Consider the following 21123-nt stretch of genomic DNA (forward strand, 5'->3'; position numbering starts at 1 on the left):
CAGAAAAGGAGAAAAGCCAGAAGAAAACAACCTGTGAATGCCCTGATCTTACATTTTCAGTTTGTTCAATTGAATGACAATAATATTGCCCCTAGACTGTGGCCTTTATCAAGACAATCTAGAATTCTCAGCTAATGAGATATACAGCCCTCTAGCGGTTGACACCATGTACCTTGTCTTTACAGTTATGTTTCTGAAGTTTCACAAGTAAGCATGCATTTGCCATTATAGGCTTCTAAGAAAAGAAATTAAAGATAGCAAAGTTAGAACCAGACAGTATGTTAGAAGCCTCTTTGTGGTCCTCCCTGACAGTCCCTTCCATCTCTCCAAGAAGTGATTATTGCCTGAATATTATGTAAATTTATCCCTTAGTTTTGCCAACTGTGGTTGAATCCTTAAATATTTTGGTCTTATTTCCCCTTAAGTCTACTATCCATGTGCTTTATTGTAACCAAGAACTTAGCCTATGAACTTCTGATCCTCTTTTTTATGTAACTGAATTCTATAGGAAATTAACCAGTCATAAAATATATCAAGTTTGACTTTACGAGGTACTGTGAATGTACTGATGTAGAAGTTAAGCTCAGGCATGGGACTGTAGGGTATAGAGTCTATATATCTTCACTGTGGTGGATAATGCTAACTGTTTTGAACTACGGGATACTGATTTACACTCCCACATGACGGTTACCACTAATCTTTATCATTACTAGCCCTAGGAACTGTCCACCTTCTTCATTTTCTACACTATGAAGATTCAAAACACCACCATTATATGACTTTTATTTATAAAAACCACACACATATAAAAACAGATAATTATATAGAATCAGATAACGTGAATGTGTGCTTACACATGTGTGTATCATGTGTTGTGTACATGCATATGTTGTATACCAAGAGCTTTAACTTACCTGTTTAGAAAGTGACTTCCACGTTTTAGCAACTAAAATAAATATAAAATAATTAGATAATATTGTATGTAATGTATATCCATATTTAGTAACCATATATAACCATAACTCAAAATTAAGCTTTTATGTTCAAAGGCAAAGGGTTTTTTTACCCTCAATATTTGAATCTAAGATATACTCTTTTCATGTTATCTACTTGCTTCTAATACAGTAACTTTATAATCAATAAAATCAGTCTCATGGGAATTTTTTTCCCCATAACCAGATTATGGTTGGGCTCTTCTGGACTCATAAGGTAAGCTAAGCTACAATTATTTATGGGACTTAAGGACAAATAATGATACTTATAAAACATTCACCTGGAATCAAATGCATTGGTTTTTCAGAAAATAATTCATAGGTGAGGTCTGTCCAGGATAAAAATGACAGAGGCAAAGAGACGTAGACATAGTAAGAGCACTGGACAAATTAAAGGAAGTTCTTATCCAGTTTGGATTCTTCCTTCTACACTTGGTCTTGGGGGCAAAAGTGTGGCAGATGAATAAAATGCCATTTTCTTTATTGTGTCAGCATCTCAGTTTAATCAGGAGAGTGCTGGGACAGCTGCATGGCCAACTAGGCTGTTTGTCTTGTTCATGTCCTATCACTGCAAATGATAAGAAGTGTTTCCAAGTCGGTAGCAGTTAAGTTCTATGGTATTGTTGTATTAGGAAAACTGATGAACTATCAATAATTGTTTCTACAAAGCAATTCTGTATAATTAATAATATATTGAATTTAAAATTACAAGGAACACACTGCGATGCAACTCTTTTTAAGGTAATTATTAACTCATCTTGAAGTCAAAGGTTAGGAAATAATTTTGTAAAATTTGGGAAATAATTTTTCTTTTCTGTTACATAATAAAATCTTTCTTTACTCAAGTAATCAAGCAGTAAAATTACAGGAATTTTGCATGTAACCTTAATTATGATACTATACACATAATTTTGCTATGCCTCTTTTGAATGAATAGAACAATGAAGTGACAGTTCTGAACAAGTATTAAAAAACCCTTAACAAGTACAAATCCATGGACATATTCTTAAGCAATGCTTAGAAACTATTTATTCAGCAAGGAAGTTAGAGTTACTCTTGAGTCTGTGGTTTTAAGATTTCCACAGTAGATTATTCACAAAAGACATATTCATTCTGCAGGAAATGTACCATGTTCAATATTATTAGCTGTTAAAGAAATAAAAACTTAAGAGCCGTTAAGGTAAGTCTTCAAAGGGTGTGCTAATTTTCTAAATTTCTTATTTCATATGAAATCACTGAGTGTTTAAAGTAACAGGTGGAGAGGCATTAAATCTATTAGAGATATTTTATTTCTCAGGTTGTAGATGCATGTTTATCATATCTGTAATAATTTTGTATAGGAAATATTTTAATAGTGCATTTCTAAAATCTAAATTAAAATGATTTTTGATGTATTGGAAAATAACTACATATTCTAATCCTAGAAGAAAATTTACTTTTCAGATTTTATTCTAAAGAGAAAAATAAGGTAATTTTTAGTTTCTAAAAATTAAAACCAACAATCTGGTATATTTTACAATTAACATTTATTTGAATTACAATTATTGAGAAAATCCTTAAATGAATTTTCCTATTGACTATTATAAAAACCCTGATTATGAATGCAAATGGTGAAAGTGATGACACCCCAAAGCTGGCTCTGTGCTGCTAGTCACACAATTTTACTCACAAGAAGTTCTTCATGAGGTTAGTATTATTTTCATATTAATAAAATTACAATACTTAAAAATAAATGATAGAGAACCCACCAAGTCAATTAAGTCAAAGAGCTATAATTCTTATCTTAGCCTGATAATTACTATTTAAAAGAGATCTATTTAATTTTCAGCCATTTCTGCCCTGTATTTTTTCACAGTGGCACGGTATGTACACTATTCCTCTCTAGAATGTGTGTTCTTTCTCAGTGCTTTCCTGCCAGTCAAAAATCACCTTCTACTTTTAAAGTTGATTTTGGGTTAAAATCCCGTATGATCAAGTGTCTACCTCAAATTCCATCCAGCTGCATTTCCTTTCCCTGTCAGAGAAAGCCTTCATTTCTTCATTTATTTCTCTACTCTGCCATCTAGTATTTTATTAGTCACTTACCTGAAATGTCAGTTTTACAAATTATCAGCAACCTTCATCTTACTAAGTCTGGACTATATTCTATCCTCACCATCTTGGCACTGTCCCACTCATTAGACCACCCCAGCTATTCACTTCTGGCTTTCATGACTCTGTACCGTCTTGGTATATTTCTTGAGTTTCTAGATAGTAGTACCTTTGAGGTTTATTCTTTTCCAGCATTTGTACAGTTTTCTTTTTAATGAATAAGGGTTCTTCAAGAATTGGCTCCTGGTCATCTAAAATAGGACACTGTTTCTCTGATTCAATATGTATAGTAACTATTAATCATGTACAGAGAAATCCCAAATATGTATGTGCAGACCTCTGGTCTTCACTGTGAAGAATTCAAAGCATCAAAAATCAATTCATTTAGGTTTGGAATGAAACTTTGTAAGCTCAGGGTTTTCCTCCTGTTTCTCCTTGTTCCTGAAATAACAACTCTGAGATGTAATTTTTTATGAATAAATCTTAGGCGATAAGCTTTGGTTCGTTCCCACTGGCTCATAACTCAATTATCCCATTTAAGCTAGTCTACGTCTGCCATAAGGCTAGTTACCTCTCAGTTTCATGTGTCTGTCTTCCTCAGAGTCAGGGCTAAGTCCCCAGCTCTAGTCTAACTCCCAGACTTCTAATTCTCTACCGGAACTCCCACCCATCACTTCCTGCCATTGGCTTTTTATTGACAGGTGATGCTTCCAACAATACACAAGAGATTCCCTCTACAAAACTCAGCAGAAAGGCACTGGCTCACCATATTCAAAGCCCTGGGCCCAATGCCTAGCACTGAGTGGGAAAGAAAGTATTAAAAGCTAGCCTGTACGCTTTTGTCAAATTAATGAAAACTTTAAAGTTTGGTTTTGCTATGGAGGAAAATGGCTATAAATTTATGAGAAATTTTAAGAAATGAAAGTCAAACAATTTATTTGATACACTAATTTTTAATGAATCATCTTTCAGTGAACTGAAAGTAGGCAATTCCAACTTTTATATATTAAGTGCATCTCAATACATCACTCTAAAATTTAGTGCTTCTTTTTCTCCTCAACCTTATTGTTACAAGCCATCCATCCAGTTAATCCAATCCAAACCCTTTCATACAACAGAATCTGAATTGTCACTAACAAGTTGTGACAAAGCCAAAGAGAATACCCAAGGTCAGAAGACACAATGAAAGTAGCCTTCCCTTTCCCAGCAACCTGTATCTGTGAGGTGCATTTTCTTTATACACGTTACTGAGAAGCATATATTAAAACAGGTTGGATGTAAAACTATACCCAAGAATCTCACGGCTCTTTATAAAGTCAGGTATAAAACATTTCCAAGAAATGTGCAACTATCCAAGTGTTTGAAAACCACTCCTTTAATCTGAGAAAAAGTGGGGAAGGATCAGTCCATCTTTATACTTCAGGAGCTATGCAAATGCAGATATAAAAATGCCCAATTCTTGAGCAAGGCTAACAGCAGTGCTGGTCCTCTGAATTATTATATTAATTTCTGATATAAGAAATAATATGTAGAATGTTAATATCTTATAAAAATATCTAAAGTAAGGTGGTGTTCAACATATGAGGGAGTGACTCAAAAATTCTGCAATGTTAGACATAATAAAGATTTTAAAGAAATATCATTCTTCTGGGGCTGGTGAGATGGCTTGGCAGTTAAGAGCATTGCATGCTCTTCCAGAAGACCCCAGTTCAATTCCTAGCACCTGCATGGCAGCTCACAATTGTCTGTGACTCCAGTTCTAGGAGATCTTACATGCTCACACCAATGCAAATTTTAAAAAAAGATAAAAAGAAATATCAGTTGCAAACACAGATAAGGCAATGAATTTTCAAGTGTCACATTACTTTTGTAATATACTCTAAAATATATATATATACTGTTTCATAATTTTACAAAGTAGAGATTTTTCTCTTTAAACTGCATTTCTATTGTCATCTATTTAACTTGGCCAGAACTGCTTAGTACCCATCACTCTACCACCACCTTTGGAAGTTCTTGAAAATTATTATGATACTGAAGATAAATTATGCAGATAATTTTAAATCTTTACTTACATTTGGGCTCATCTGTTGTAACAGCCAGAATAAAATCATATGGAGTCATGAATAACTGTCCTTCACATTCTATAGATGCAAATAAACGAAACCGTCTCTCTCGAGATGTAGCATAGAGGTCCAAGTCTTCAGTAACGGCTCTGCCAGTAGCAACCTATGGTTGAGGAAGAAGGAAAATATAAATTGGGAGAAGCACTACAACCTTTAAGAAGGCAGTTCCTCAGAAAATTGTAAATAGTTCTACCTGAACACCCAGCTATACCACTCCTGGGCATATACCCAAAGGTGCTCCAACATATATCACAACACATGCTCCACTATGTTCATAGCAGCCTTATTTATAATAGCCTGAAGCTGGAAAGAACCCACATGTCCCTCAACCAAAGTATGGCTACAGAAAATGGATACACAATGGAATACTACTCAGCTATTAAAAATGACTACCTCACGAACTTTGCAGGCAAAAGATGGAACTAGAAAATAACCTGAGTGAGGTAAGCCAGACTGCAAAGGACATGCATGGTATGTATTCACTGATAAGTGGATATTAGCCCAAAAGCTTAGAATACCCATTATATAACTCAAAGACATATGAAGCTTAACAAGAAGGAAGGCCATAGTGTGGATGCTTCAAACCTACTTAGAAGGGAAACGAAATAATCACAGGAGGCAGAGGGAGGGAGCAACCAGGGTGGGAGAAGGGAAGGGAAGAAAATGGGGGGGCACGTATGGGAAGAGATAGGAGAGAAGTTCAGAGGGCCAGGAGAACAAATATAAATAAGTATAGTGGATGGTGTCTTGGGGAACCACTAGAAAGTCCCAGACACCAGAGATGCGAGAGGATCCCAGGATATAATGGGGATGACATTAGCCAAAATATCCAACAGCAGGGATGGCCATTTTTACTATGTTAATTCTACTGATCCATGTGCATGGGCAATCTTTCCATCTTCTGATACTTTCTTCAAAGACTTGAAGTTCTTGTCACATAGGTCGTCCTTCATTTGGTTAGAGTTACCCAAGATACTTTATATTATTTGTGGCTATTGTGAAGGGTGTTGTTTCCCTGTCTGTTTATACGGCCACCACTTCACTGAAGGTGTTCATCAGCTATAGAAGTTCCCTGGTAGAATTTATGAGGTCACATGTATACTATCAAATCACCTGCAAAGAGCAATACTTTGGCTCCTTCCTTTCCCATTTGAATCCCCTGTTTCCTTTAGTTATTATTGATTTAGCTACAACTTCAAGCACTATGTTGAAAAGATATAGAGAGAGTGGACAGCCTTGTCTTGTCCCTGATTTTAGTGAAATTGCTTTGAGTTTCTCCTCATTTAATTTGACGTTGGCCATTGGCTTGCTATAGAAACAACAAACCTGGTTTCATTGAGGCTCCCTGAGACTACAGTAACAGTACCTGGAGCCTGCATAGACCATACCTGAGCCCTCTGTGTATGATACAGCTGTGTAGCTTGGTATTTTCATGGGACTCATAACGGAGGGAGTGGGGGCGGTTCCTGATGCTTTTAGTGCCTCTGGGACCCTTGTCCTTCTACTGGGTTGCCTCATCCAATCTTAGTATAAGGGAAGGTGCCTCATCTTATTGCAACTTAATATGATATGTTTGATTGATATTCCTGTAAGATCTGCCCTCTTCTGAAGGGAAAGAGAGGGACAGCAGATGGGGAGGAAAGAAGTGGGGGAGGTGGATGAAAGAGGTGAGGGGTGGAGGAAGGAGGGGAAGCTTTGGTAGGGATGTAATATATGAGAGAATAAATTAAAAATAAGAAAAAAGAAAAAGAAAAAAATCATCTCCTTTTCCAATGACTGTAGAGGAATTTACATCCAGCAACATGGCTGCTCTGGCAAGGGATCAAATACAAAGACTTTCCAGGTTTCTGTGATCTGGCTGGAATGTAGACACACCCTTTGTACACACCATTAATCAAATCAAACAATGTAGGTAAGGTTCGGTGGTAGAAGGAAGCAGTCAGGTTTGAAAGTGATGTCTAATTGAGAGGTAGTTTTTACACAGTTTAACAGAGACAGGTGGCAGAGAACAAGCTAGACACAGTTGAAGACAGACAAGCAGAAAACGAGGAGCCAGACTAAAAGAGACTGCCAAAGTTAGTATGAGGCCAAATGGAACAATTCAGTAAAAAGCTGAGAGAAGCCAGATTGAATCAGTCAAACTGGAAAGGAGATTGAACCCGGAACAGTTGAGTAAAACCAGCTAACCAGAGTTCAGAAAGAATTAGAAAAGGTTGCGTTTATTCAGCAGCAAGCCTCTGAAATGACAATTACATTGGGGGAGAATAGTCAATTTTAGAAATGACACTGCAATCTCCCATACTCATGAATTGACAGGATTAAGACTGTAAAACCAGCCATCTTGCCAAAAACAATCTATAGATTCAATGTAATCCCCATCAAAATTCCAACTCAATTCTTCATAGTTAGAAAAAGCATTTTGCGAATTCAATTGGAGTAACAAAAAACCAAGGATACCTAAAACTATCCTCAAGAATAAAAGAACTACTGGGGAAAATCTCTGACCTCAAGCAGTATTACAAGGCAATAGGGATAAAAACTGCATGTTATTGGTACAAAGGCAGGAAGGTAAATCAATGGAATAGAATTGAAGATCCAGAAATGAACCCACACACTGATGGTCACTTGATCTTTGACAAAGGAGTTAAAACCATCTAGTGGAAAAAAGATAGCATTTTCAACAAATGGTGTTGGTTCAACTGGTGGTCAGCCTGTAGAAGAGTGAAAATCGATCCTTTCTTATCTTCTCATACAAAGCTCAAGTCCGAATGGATCAAGGAACTCTACATAAAACATATACTCAAACTACCAGAAGAAAAAGTAGGGAAGATCCTTGAACACATAGGCACAGGGGAATTTACTGAACAGAACACCAATGGCTTATGCTCTAAGATCAAGAAACAACAAATGGGATCTCATAAAACTGCAAAGCTTCTGTAAGGCAAAGGGCACTATCAATAGGACAAAGCAGTAACCAACAGATTAGGAAAGACCTTTAATTTTAGACTTCAGAGAATCATAATCCTATAAAAATGGGGTACAGAGCTAAACAAAGAATTTTCAGCTGAGGAATATCGAATGTCTGAAGTACCTAAAGAAGTGTTCGGCATCCTTAGTCATCAGGGAAATGCAAATCAAAACAACCCTGAGATTCTATCTCATGCCAGTCAGAATGGCTAAGATCAAAGACTCAGGTGACAGCAGATGCTGGCAAAGATATAGAGAAAGAGAAACACTCCTCCACTGTTGGTGGGATTGCAAGCTGGTAGAACCATTCTGGAAATCAGAGTGGCAGTTCAGAAAATTGGACATAGTACGACCTGAGGACCCAGCTATACCACTCCTGGGCATACACCCAAAAGATGCTCCAACATACAAGGACACATGCTCCACTATGTTCATAGCAGCCTTATTCTTAATTGCTATAAGCTGAAAAGAGCCCTTCAACAGAGGAATGGATTCAGAAAATGTGGTACATCTACACAATGGAGCACTACTCAGCTATCAAAAACAATGACTTCATGAAATTCATAGGCAAATGGATGGAACTAGTAAATATCATCCTGAGAGAGATAACCCAATCACAGACAAACACACATGGTATGCACTCACTTATAAGTGGATATTAGCCCAAAAGCTCCAATTATCCAAGATACAACCCACAGACCACATGAAGCTCAAGAAAAAGGACAACCAAAGTGTGGATGCTTCAGTTCTTCTTAAAAGGGGAACAAAAATTGGAGACAAATTTTGGAGCAGAGACTGAAGGAATGGGCATTCAGAGCCTGCCCCACCTGGGGATCTAGCCCATATACATACAGCCGCCAAAACTAGACAGTAGTGATGAAGCCAAGAAGTGCATGCTGACAGGAGCCTGATATAGCCATCTCCTGGGAGGCTTAGCCAGAGCATGGCAAATACAGAGGCGAATGCTAGCAGCCAATCAGTGAACTGAGAATGAGGTCTCTATTGGAGGAGTTAGAGAAAGGAGTGAAGGAACTGAAGGGTTTGCAACCCCATAAGAACAACAATACCAACTAAGCAGAGCTCTCAGGGACTAAACCACACTACTCAAACAGTACACATGGACAGAACCATGGCTCCAGCTGCATATGTAGCAGAGGATGGCCTTGTTGGGCACCAATGGGAGGAGAAGCCCTTGGTCCTGCCAAGGCTGGACGCCCCCATTGTAGAGGAATGTCAGGGCAGGGAGGTGAGAAGGAGTGTGTTTGAGGAGGGGAACGCCCTTATGGAAGAAGGCAGAGGAGGATAAGTGGCTTATGGATGGGAAACCGGGAAAGGGAATAACATTTGAAATGTAAATAAAAAAATCCTATATAAAAAGAATCTGTCATCTTTACTTCATACTTTCTACTCATTAAAAAAAAGTGGAGAATTTGAGGCCGAGGAGATGGCACAGCAGATAAGAATACAAATACAGGTCTTATAGAAATGAAGACCCAATTTCAAATGCCAGCTTCTATATAAAAGCTGCGTGTGGGTCTGTGGGCTCCTATAACTCCAGAGCTGGGGACAGGGCGATTACTGAGGCTTAAAAGCCATGCAACTAACTTCAGGTTTGTGAGAGACCTTTTGTCAAGGGAATAAAATAGAGAGTTATCAGGACGCCCTGTTGATGGCATCTCCTAGACAAGTGCATGCACACAGAAAGAGAAGAGAAAGTGAGAGAGTAGGGGGTAAAGCTTAAGTCCAAGTGGATCAAGGACCTCCACATCAAGCCAGATATACGCAAAAAAGAAGAAAAAGAGGGGAAGAATCTCGAACACATGGGCACTGGAGAAAATTTCCTGAACAAAACACCAATGGCTTATGCTCTAAGATCAAGAATCGACAAATGGGATCTCATAAAACTGCAAAGCTTCTATAAGGCAAAGGATACTGTTGTTAGGACAAAATGGCAACCAACAGATTGGGAAAAGATCCTTACCAATCCTACAACTAATAGAGGGCTTATATCCAAAATATACAAAGCACTCAAGAAGTTAGACCACAGGGAGACAAATGACCCTATTAAAAAATGGGGTTCAGAGCTAAACAAAGAATTCACAGCTGAGGAATGCCGAATGCCTGAGAAACATCTAAAGAAATGTTCAACATCTTTAATCATAAGGGAAATGCAAATCAAAACAACCCTGAGATTTCACCTCACACCAGTGAGAATGGCTAAGATCAAAAACTCAGGTGACAGCAAATGCTGGTGAGGATGTCGAGAAAGAGGAACACTCCTCCATTGTTGGTACAACCATTCTGGAAATCAGTCTGGAGGTTCCTCAGAAAATTGGACATTGAACTACCTGAGGACAGAGCTATACCTCTCTTGGGCATATACCTAAAAGATGCCCCAACATATAAAAACGACACGTGCTCCACTATGTTCATCACAGCCTTATTTATAATAGCCAGAAGCTGGAAAGAACCCAGATGCCCTTCAACAGAGGAATGGATACAGAAAATGTGGTACATCTACACAATGGAATATTACCCAGCTATCAAAAACAATGACTTCATGAAATTCATAGGCAAATGGAGGGAACTGGAAAATATCATCCTGAGTGAGGTAACCCAATCACAGAAAAACACACATGGTATGCACTCATTGATAAGTGGCTATTAGCCCAACTGCTCGAATTACTCTAGATGCACAGAACACATGAAACTCAAGACGGATGACCAAAATGTGAATGCTTCACTCCTTCTTTAAAAGGGGAATAAGAATACCCTTGGCAGGGAATAGGGAGGCAAAGTTTAGAACAGAGGCAGAAGGAACACCCATTCAGAGCCTGTCCCACATGTGACCCATACATATACAGCCACCAAACTAGATAAGATGGATGAAGCAAAGAAGTGCAGGCTGACAGGAACCGGATGTAGATCTCTCCTGAGAGAGACAGCCAGAATACAGCAAATACAGAGGCAAATGCCAGCAGCAATCCAGTGAACTGAGATTGGTACCCCCGTTGAAGGAATCAGAGAAAGGACTGAAAGAGCTGAAGGGGCTTGAGACCCCATATGAACAACAATGCCAACCAACCAGAGCTTCCAGGGACTAAGCCACTACCCAAAGACTATACATGAACTGACCCTGGGCTCCAACCTCATAGGTAGCAATGAATAGCCTAGCAAGAGCACCAGTGGAAGGGGAAGCCCTTGGTCCTGCCAAGACTGAATCCCCAGTGAACATGATTGTTGGGGGGAGGGCGGTAATGGGGGGAGGATAGAGAGGGGAACACCCATATAGAAGGGCAGGGGGAGGGGTTGGGGGGATGTAGGCCTGGAAACCGGGAAAGGGAATAACAATCGAAATGTAAATAAGAAATACCAAAGTTAATAAAGATAAAAAAAAGTTCATAGACTACTTTTAGGTTACTGTGTGAATTATCTAAAACAGTTGTTCTCAATCTTCCTAATGCTGTGATTCTTTAATACAGTTCCTCATGCTGTGGTGACTCCAACCATAAAATTGTTTCATTGCTACTGCATACGAATTCAAAGTTTGTAACTGTAATTTTGCTACTGTTATGAACTATAATGTAAATATTTGATATGCAAGGTATCTGCAGCCCCAAAGGGGCTGCAGCCCATAGCTGGAGAACCATGGTTCTAAAGTCAAGCAGACATAACTAAGATTACCTTACGAAGTAGCAAAAAAAATTTAAACTGTATTTTTAATTACTGTGCTTTCCAAAAAGAAATAGAAATAATATGTCAATGCAATTATCATCCTGGAATTTCCAGTGCAGAACTTTGCAAACACTATTTAGACGTTACTTATTACTGGAGTTTAACTAGGGCCTCCAGGCAACAGAGTACATCATTATCCTTCCTATGAATATAGAAAGCAAAGGTTTACTGCCAAGACAGTCTTCTGTTACTTCAGGTCAGCAGAGTAAAAATTTACTCTGTGGTAAGGTCTGGTTTTCCCAGGGAGGTAAGATTAAATGCCAGATAAGGGATTTACTACTAGACAATTAGAGAAATTAATGCCTACAAGCTGATAATACCATAAAAAGGTAATTGGAAGCAATTACTTAAACAGTGAACATTGCATTACCTTTTTTAGCAATCAAGAAACATAAAAGTGAGAATGAAGAATAGCAGGGAAAGTTAATATCATTTGTATTAACCAGATTATAGAGAGCAGACATTATCACTACTTTAAAATGCACTTGTTTTATTTAAATCAAATAATTTAAATTTTCAAATAAAAATGGATTCAATTATACATAGGAAGTTGAACATCTGGTAATAGGTTCTATCTGATGCTGGCAACTGTACCAACTGTTTTATACAACATTAAAGAGCAAATAACTTTTTTTACATTCCTGGTTAATCATTTGTTGGGCAAGAATCTTATGGGACATATTCTATTCAAGTAGCTGGAAAAGTTGTTCATGGTAGTACTTTCTATATGGCTTGAGGCTTATTTAAGAGTCTGAGAAGATAAAAGACATAATATTTTCTTAGCTAGCTGGGTGGTCTAAAGGTTAAACATCAATTCCCAGTGTGGGAAAATCCCAAAGCACACAAGGTAAATGTTTTGATGCTTAACAAACATATCTATATGGAAAAACACAGCTGAAGACAAGCCTGCAGTATATTCCTGGCTGAGATCAGATGAGAACAAAGGTGTTAATAAACAACTGGCCATTTATGAGGGTTTTATTTACATGGATGTTTTGTCTGTATGTATGTTAATACACCACTTACATGCCTGATGCCCAACATGCCTGAAGAGGGCATCAGATCCCCTGGAATAGGAGTTACAGATGGCTGTGAAAGGCCAAGTAGGTCCAAGAATCAACCCTTTCCTCTGAATGAGCAGCCACAGTTCCTCACTTACAAGCCACTGGTACAGCCCCAGGCTCTTAGTCTCTGTCCATAGTGCTTTGTGATAGATTATTCTTTACTGATCTGTCAAGTACCTTTCTTGATAAGCTATAAATTCGTATATAAATAGCTTATAAGATATACGCAATTCTTAAGGTGGTACGAGAAGAACTACTGCTTAGAGCCTATCTCTTCTTGTCTGCTGAGTATCTCATTCCTTACAATCTCCCTTGCCCTTCAATTTCACGGTTCTCTTTCTCTACTGCCTACTTCCCTCTGAGTATGGCCACTGTACTACTGCCCATCTTAGAGGCTTCTGTCTGAGCTCCCCAGTTAGTTAACCTCCTCCTCCTTTCTTCTACTTCTTTCCTATCTTTAACAGCAGCTACAGGAGAAAGGACTCCACATTCCCTGTCTCAGATTTCTTCTCCTTTGAACTTAAGCAGGCTCTACTCTCTTCCTCTACTAAATCTGTCTGTCAAGGTTGTTAATGACCTTCTTGTTGCCTGACCAAAGGTCAATTTTCAGTTTTCATCCTACACTTTTTGTCAGTTAGTAACTCCCTTGAAAAAATTCATTTCGTCAAGTTCCTAAACAACATTCTTCTGATATTCTTCTGTCCTCGCAGTTCCTTTTTGATACTCTCTTTTATCTAAAAATATACTTATTTTTATTTGTATGATTGTTTTTCTGCATATGTTTGTTCACCATGTTTGTACTTAATTGAGGACCACAGTCCACGAACGGAGCCATGTGAGGAGAATTCTCAGCATTTGTGGAAAAAACTCTTGAGTCTTGTGATGTCAGTTTCTTCAACGACATGGAAATTTTTAATTGAGTTAATCTTTTCAAATTATGTCTCTGTCTGTCTATCTGTCTGTCTGTCTATCATATGTGTGGTGTGTTTGAGTGCCTGGCACACCTGTGGAAGTTAGAGGGCTACTTTTGGAAAATTGTTCTTGGAATATATTTTTGTGTCCAGGTATAGGGGATAGGAGTGATTTTACTTCTAGTTATTCATTATAGCTGGCTATTGTTATTGGTTTGTAAGCCTCAGTGGAGGCTTATGCTTGTCTGGCATGTGGAACTTCCCCCTTGTAGTTATGCACTTACTCATGTGACTCCTCAGCCCTCATAGTAAAATCGTCTGATGCTTTCAATAAAGTTGGCTATTGCATGTGGCTTCGGCCACCCTCATGTATTGACTCCATGCTCCAAGGTCCCACTGCACTAGGCAATGACACCCAGTGGGATGTCAGTGGGACCAGAAGAGGGCATCATATCCCCTGGAACTGAAGTTATACACAGTTGTAAGCTAACATGTGGGTTCCGGGAATCAAATTCTGATTCTTTGCAGAAACAAAAAAATGCTATTAAACAATGAGTCATTTTTGTAGCCCCTCCTTTTGGGTATTTTCCCTTTATATGGTGCCTTAGATCATCCCTTAATCTATCTTTCTTTCCTTTCCCTTTCTTCTTTCTTTCTTTCCGTCTGTCTGTCTGTCTGTCTGTCTTTCTGAACCAACCAATTTATTGGTGGGTGACATGAAAAGAGCTGCGTCACTGTGTCACTCCATCGTGGTGACCACATGGTGAAAGCTATATTACTGGTGTCCCATCTTTAGTAAATCTTCTACATATTCCTTTTTATTGGATATTTTATTTATTATATTTCAAATGGTATCCTCTTTCCTGACTTCCTTTCTGCAAACCCTCATCCCATCCCCAGTACACTTGCTTCTATGAGGATGCTCCCCCACTCACTCCCCCACTCCCACCTCAATGCTCTGGCATTTCCCTGGGGCATTGAGCCTTCAGAGAGCCAATGGCTTTTCTTCCCACAGATGCCAGATAAGGCCATCCTTTGCTACATATGCAGCTGGAGCCATGGGTCCCCCCATGTGTACTCTTTGGTTGGTGGTTTAGTCTCTGGGAGCTCTGGAGTGTCTGGTTGGTTGATATTGTTTTTCTTCCTATGGGATTGCAAACCTCTTTAGCTCCTTCAGTCCTTTACCAAACTCCTCCATTGGGGTCCCCATGATCAGTCCAATAGTTGGCTGTGAGCATCCACATCTATATTAGTAAGGATCTGGCAGAGTCTCTCAGGAGACATCCATATCAGGCTCCTGTCAGCAAGCACTTCTTGGCATCTGCGATAGTGTCTGGGTTTGGTGTCTGTATATGGGATGGATTCCCAGGTGGGGCAGTCCCTGGAAAGCCTTTCTTTCAGTCTCTGCTCCACTCTTTGTCCCTGTATTTCCTTTAGACAGGTGCAGTTCTCTGTTAAAAATTTGGAAATGAGTGAGTGGCCCCATCCCCCAACCACGGGCTTTGCCTAACCTCTGCATAGGATCTCTACAGACTCTCCCTCCCCTTTGTTGGGCATCAGCTAAACTCATCCTTTATCTATAGTTATTCCACATGATGATTTCAGTACATAGGCAGGAATTGTCAGTTACTCAGTTGCATGGGTTTACCCGTGCCTACAAGAATTTCTGTCTTCAAACAGTCTCCCAAACGCCTGCTGACTGAGTGAGTGCATGAGTGTAGTTGTAAAGCTTACTATAACTGTTAAACAATGATTCTTTTAATAATGAAAATATGTTTGTAAAAGTAGCAACAAGGCTAGGGTGTACTTTGGTGTAGAAGGCTTGGTAAGCAAAGATGAGGTCCTTGAATCTGATCCCCAGCTGTGAAAAGAGAAATTCAACCAGTGAGTGCCAGTAATCTGTCATCTTCTTACAGTTCGGATGTTAAACGTCTCCACGTGAGGTTCATGTGTTTGAATCCTTGGTCCTCAACTGGTGACAGTTTGGGAAATTTATGGAACTGTTTAGACATGGGCTGTTTAGGTAGAGAAAATACGTCATTGTGAACGCAGTCTGGTATCAGTATTCTGAGACTACAGAACCTCTGGAGGAGGGGCCAGCTGAAAGTGGAGCACTCAGAATAGAACGGTGTCTGTGGACCCTTAGGTGTGGCTCCATCTCCACAACCACTACAGGTTGTGTGATCCTCATCTCCTTTTAGTTGCTCCTTGCCAGGCATTTGGTCACAGAAATGAGAAAGTCAACGATTACATATGTCTTATACTTTAGGTGACTTCAGAAAAACGTAAAAGCAGATGTAACATTTCAAACAAGTATCTTCCCTGGAATGGGAAATTTCCTCTTAATAACTTATCCTTAATTTTTAGACTCATACATTACAAACTACATGACACAGGCTTTCATTATGTAGACCCTGCTGATAGGGAATTTGATATATAGACAAAGTTGGCCTCAAACTTATAGAGAGTCTCCTGTCTCTGCCTCCCAAGTGGTGGGATTAAAGGTGTGGGTTAAGATCCTTGATTGTTATAAACTATTCAATTTGTGCTTAGCCAATCAACTGAAAGTTAAAGAAAAAATGTTCAACCTTCAAACCTCTAGAGTAGCAGTTCTCAACCTTGCTAATGCTGTGGGTCCTTTAATACAGTTTCTTTATGCTGTGGTAACCTCCAACCATAAAACTATTTTTGAAAATGCTGCCACTGTTATGAATTATAAATATAAATATCTACATTTTCCAATGGTCCCAGGCGACCTCTGTGAAAGGGTCATTAAACCCCCCAAAGGAGTTGTGGCACACAAGTTGAGAGCCACTGCTCTACAATGACAAAAACCAAGAAAATGGATCCATTCTATATCAGGGAATACAAATGAGGGATCATATATGCATAAGACAGCAAAACCAATATAAACAAGTTTCTAATCACAATAAATAAAATAGTGATAAGATGCATCATAAAAAAAATAAAAAAAGGACCTCACAGGGCTAGTGGGACTGCTCAGTAAGTAGTACAGGGAATGCTCATTCTGTACAAGATTCCCAGCATACTCAAATACAGAAAAGGAAGTGCTCATAGTGTGCTTTCCAAAATCCATAGAAGTATCCCTTACAACTATCACAGTTAAACATTACTAGAAATATCTGAAAATACATGGAATTATAGAGGTTAGAGCAATTAAATGTGACTGTGAAAAACTCATAATAAACCATGAAATAATAGCTAAAATCATTAACTATTAGGGAATTAAGTGAATTCAAAATAAAGATTAAAAATTTTGATGTCAATAAATCTGCATTGAAATGGAAAAGACATATAAGATCCAGGGGAATCACCATCCCTGACCTCAAGCAGTATTACAGAGTAATAGTGAAAAAAACTGTATGGTATTGGTACAGAGACAGGCAGGTAGACCAGTGGAATAGAATTGAATAACCAGAAATGAACCCACACACCTATGGTCACTTGATTTTTGACAAAGGAGCCAAAACCATCCAATGGAAAAAAGATAGCATTTTCAGCAAATGGTGCTGGTTCAACTGGAGGTCAGCATGTAGAAGAATGCAAATCAATCCATTCTTACCGCCCTGTACAAAGCTTAAGTCCAAGTGGATCAAGGACCTCCACATCAAGCCAGATATATGCAAAAAAAGAAGAAAAAGAGGGGAAGAATCTCGAACACATGGGCACTGGAGAAAATTTCCTGAACAGAACACTAATGGCTTATGCTCTAAGATCAAGAATCTACAAATGGGATCTCATAAAGCTACAAAGCTTCTGTAAGGCAAAGGACACTGTTGTTAGGACAAAACAGCAACCAAGAGATTGGGAAAAGATCTTTACCAACCCTACAACTGATAGAGGGCTTATATCCAAAATGTACAATGAACTCATGAAGTTAGACTGCAGGGAGACAAATAACCCTATTAAAAAAAATGGTGTTCAGAGCTAAACAAAGAATTCACAGCTGAGGAATATAGAATGGCTGAGAAACACCTAAGGAAATGTTCAATATCTTTAGTCATAAGGGAAATGCAAATTAAAACAATCCTGAGATTCCACCTCACACCAGTGAGAATGGCTAATATCAAAAACAGGTGACAGCAGATGCTGGTGAGGATGTGGAGAAAGAGGAACACTCCTCCATTGTTGGTGGGATTGCAGACTGGTACAACCATTCTGGAAATCAGTCTGGAGGCTCCTCAGAAAATTGGACATTGCACTACCTGAGGACCCAGCTATACCTCTCTTGGGCATATACCCAAAAGACTGTCCAACATACAACAAAGACACATGCTCCACTATGTTCATAGCAGCCTCATTTATAATAGCAGAAGCTGGAAAGATCCTAGATGCCCTTCAACAGAAGAATGGATACAGAAAATGTGGTACATCTACACAATGAAGTACTATTCAGCTATCAAAAACAATGACTTCATGAAATTCATAGGCAAATGGATGGAACTGGAAAATATCATCCTGAGTGAGGTAACCCAATCACAGAAAAACACACATGGTATGCACTCATTGATAAGTGGCTATTAGCCCAAATGCTCGAATTATCCTAGATGCACAGAACACATGAAACTCAAGATGATCAAAATGGGAATGCTTCACTCCTTCTTTAAAAGGGGAACAAGAAAAATCCACCAAGATGAACTCTCAATCCTAAATATCTATGCCCCAAATACAAGGGCACCTACATACGTAAAAGAAACCTTACTAAAGCTCAAAACACACATTGCACCTCACACAATAATAGTAGGAGATTTCAACACCCCACTCTCATCAATGGACAGATCATGGAAACAGAAATTAAACAGAGACGTAGACAGACTAAGAGAAGTCATGAGCCAAATGGACTTAACGGATATTTATAGAACGTTCTACCCTAAAGCAAAAGGATATACCTTCTTCTCAGCTCCTCATGGTACTTTCTCCAAAATTGACCATATAATTGGTCAAAAAACGGGCCTCAACAGGTACAGAAAGATAGAAATAATCCCATGCGCTATCGACCACCACGCCCTAAAGCTGGTCTTCAATAACAATAAGGGAAGAATGCCCACATATACGTGGAAATTGAACAATGCTCTACTCAATGATAACCTGGTCAAGGAAGAAATAAAGAAAGAAATTAAAAACTTTTTAGAATTTAATGAAAATGAAGGTACAACATACCCAAACTTATGGGACACAATGAAAGCTGTGCTAAAAGGAAAACTCATAGCGCTGAGTGCCTGCAGAAAGAAACAGGAAAGAGCATATGTCAGCAGCTTGACAGCACACCTAAAGCTCTAGAACAAAAAGAAGCAAATACACCCAGGAGGAGTAGAAGGCAGGAAATAATCAAACTCAGAGCTGAAATCAACCAAGTAGAAACAAAAAGGACAATAGAAAGAATCAACAGAACCAAAAGTTGGTTCTTTGAGAAAATCAACAAGATAGATAAACCCCTAGCCAGACTAACGAGAGGACACAGAGAGTGTGTCCAAATTAACAAAATCAGAAATGAAAAGGGAGACATAACTACAGATTCAGAGGAAATTCAAAAAATCATCAGATCTTACTATAAAAGCCTATATTCAACAAAACTTGAAAATCTGCAGGAAATGGATAATTTCCTAGACAGATACCAGGTACCGAAGTTAAATCAGGAACAGATAAACCAGTTAAACAACCCCATAACTCCTAAGGAAATAGAAGCAGTCATTAAAGGTCTCCCAACCAAAAAGAGCCCAGGTCCAGACGGGTTTAGTGCAGAATTCTATCAGACTTTCATAGAAGACCTCATACCAATAGTATCCAAACTATTCCACAAAATTGAAACAGATGGAGCACTACCGAATTCCTTCTATGAAGCCACAATTACTCTTATACCTAAACCACACAAAGACCCAACAAAGAAAGAGAACTTCAGACCAATTTCCCTTATGAACATCGACGTAAAAATACTCAACAAAATTCTGGCAAACCGAATCCAAGAGCACATCAAAACAATCATCCACCATGATCAAGTAGGCTTCATCCCAGGCATGCAGGGATGGTTTAATATACGGAAAACCATCAACGTGATCCATTATATAAACAAACTGAAAGAACAAAACCACATGATCATTTCATTAGATGCTGAGAAAGCATTTGACAAAATTCAACACCCCTTCATGATAAAAGTCCTGGAAAGAATAGGAATTCAAGGCCCATACCTAAACATAGTAAAAGCCATATACAGCAAACCAGTGGCTAACATTAAACTAAATGGAGAGAAACTTGAAGCAATCCCACTAAAATCAGGGACTAGACAAGGCTGCCCACTCTCTCCCTACTTATTCAATATAGTTCTTGAAGTTCTAGCCAGAGCAATCAGACAACAAAAGGAGGTCAAGGGGATACAGATCAGAAAAGAAGAAGTCAAAATATCACTATTTGCAGATGATATGATAGTATATTTAAGTGATCCCAAAAGTTCTACCAGAGAACTACTAAAGCTGATAAACAACTTCAGCAAAGTGGCTGGGTATAAAATTAACTCAAATAAATCAGTAGCCTTCCTCTACACAAAAGAGAAACAAGCCGAGAAAGAAATTAGGGAAACGACACCCTTCATAATAGACCCAAATAATATAAAGTACCTCGGTGTGACTTTAACCAAGCAAGTAAAAGATCTGTACAATAAGAACTTCAAGACACTGAAGAAAGAAATTGAAGAAGACCTCAGAAGGTGGAAAGATCTCCCATGCTCATGGATTGGCAGGATTAATATAGTAAAAATGGCCATTTTACCAAAAGCGATCTACAGATTCAATGCAATCCCCATCAAAATACCAATCCAATTCTTCAAAGAGTTAGACAGAACAATTTGCAAATTCATCTGGAATAACAAAAAACCCAGGATAGCTAAAACTATCCTCAACAATAAAAGGACTTCAGGGGAATCACTATCCCTGAACTCAAGCAGTATTACAGAGCAATAGTGATAAAAACTGCATGGTATTGGTACAGAGACAGACAGATAGACCAATGGAACAGAATTGAAGACCCAGAAATGAACCCACACACCTATGGTCACTTGATTTTTGACAAAGGAGCCAAATCCATCCAATGGAAAAAAGATAGCATTTTCAGCAAATGGTGCTGGTTCAACTGGAGGTCAACATGTAGAAGAATGCAGATCGATCCATGCTTATCACCCTGTACAAAGCTTAAGTCCAAGTGGATCAAGGACCTCCACATCAAA

General features: G+C 38.7%; 1 protein-coding gene across 2 annotated transcripts in view; it reads right to left on the minus strand.

The window, feature by feature from the left end:
• The window catches only part of Micu3 (mitochondrial calcium uptake family member 3), an 88477-nt gene that overhangs the window by 49664 nt on the left and 17690 nt on the right, over positions 1-21123 (minus strand). For both annotated transcript variants that reach the window (XM_032919480.1, XM_032919479.1), the window contains exons 2-3: positions 5159-5312; positions 915-946 (exon numbers count right to left, since the gene is read on the minus strand). In XM_032919480.1, coding sequence (XP_032775371.1) covers positions 915-946; positions 5159-5312 — 186 coding nt within the window. The remainder of the gene's footprint in view (positions 1-914; positions 947-5158; positions 5313-21123) is intronic.

The sequence above is a fragment of the Rattus rattus genome, chromosome 13 (genome assembly GCF_011064425.1).
Source record: "Rattus rattus isolate New Zealand chromosome 13, Rrattus_CSIRO_v1, whole genome shotgun sequence".
NCBI classification, from domain to species: Eukaryota; Metazoa; Chordata; class Mammalia; order Rodentia; family Muridae; genus Rattus; species Rattus rattus.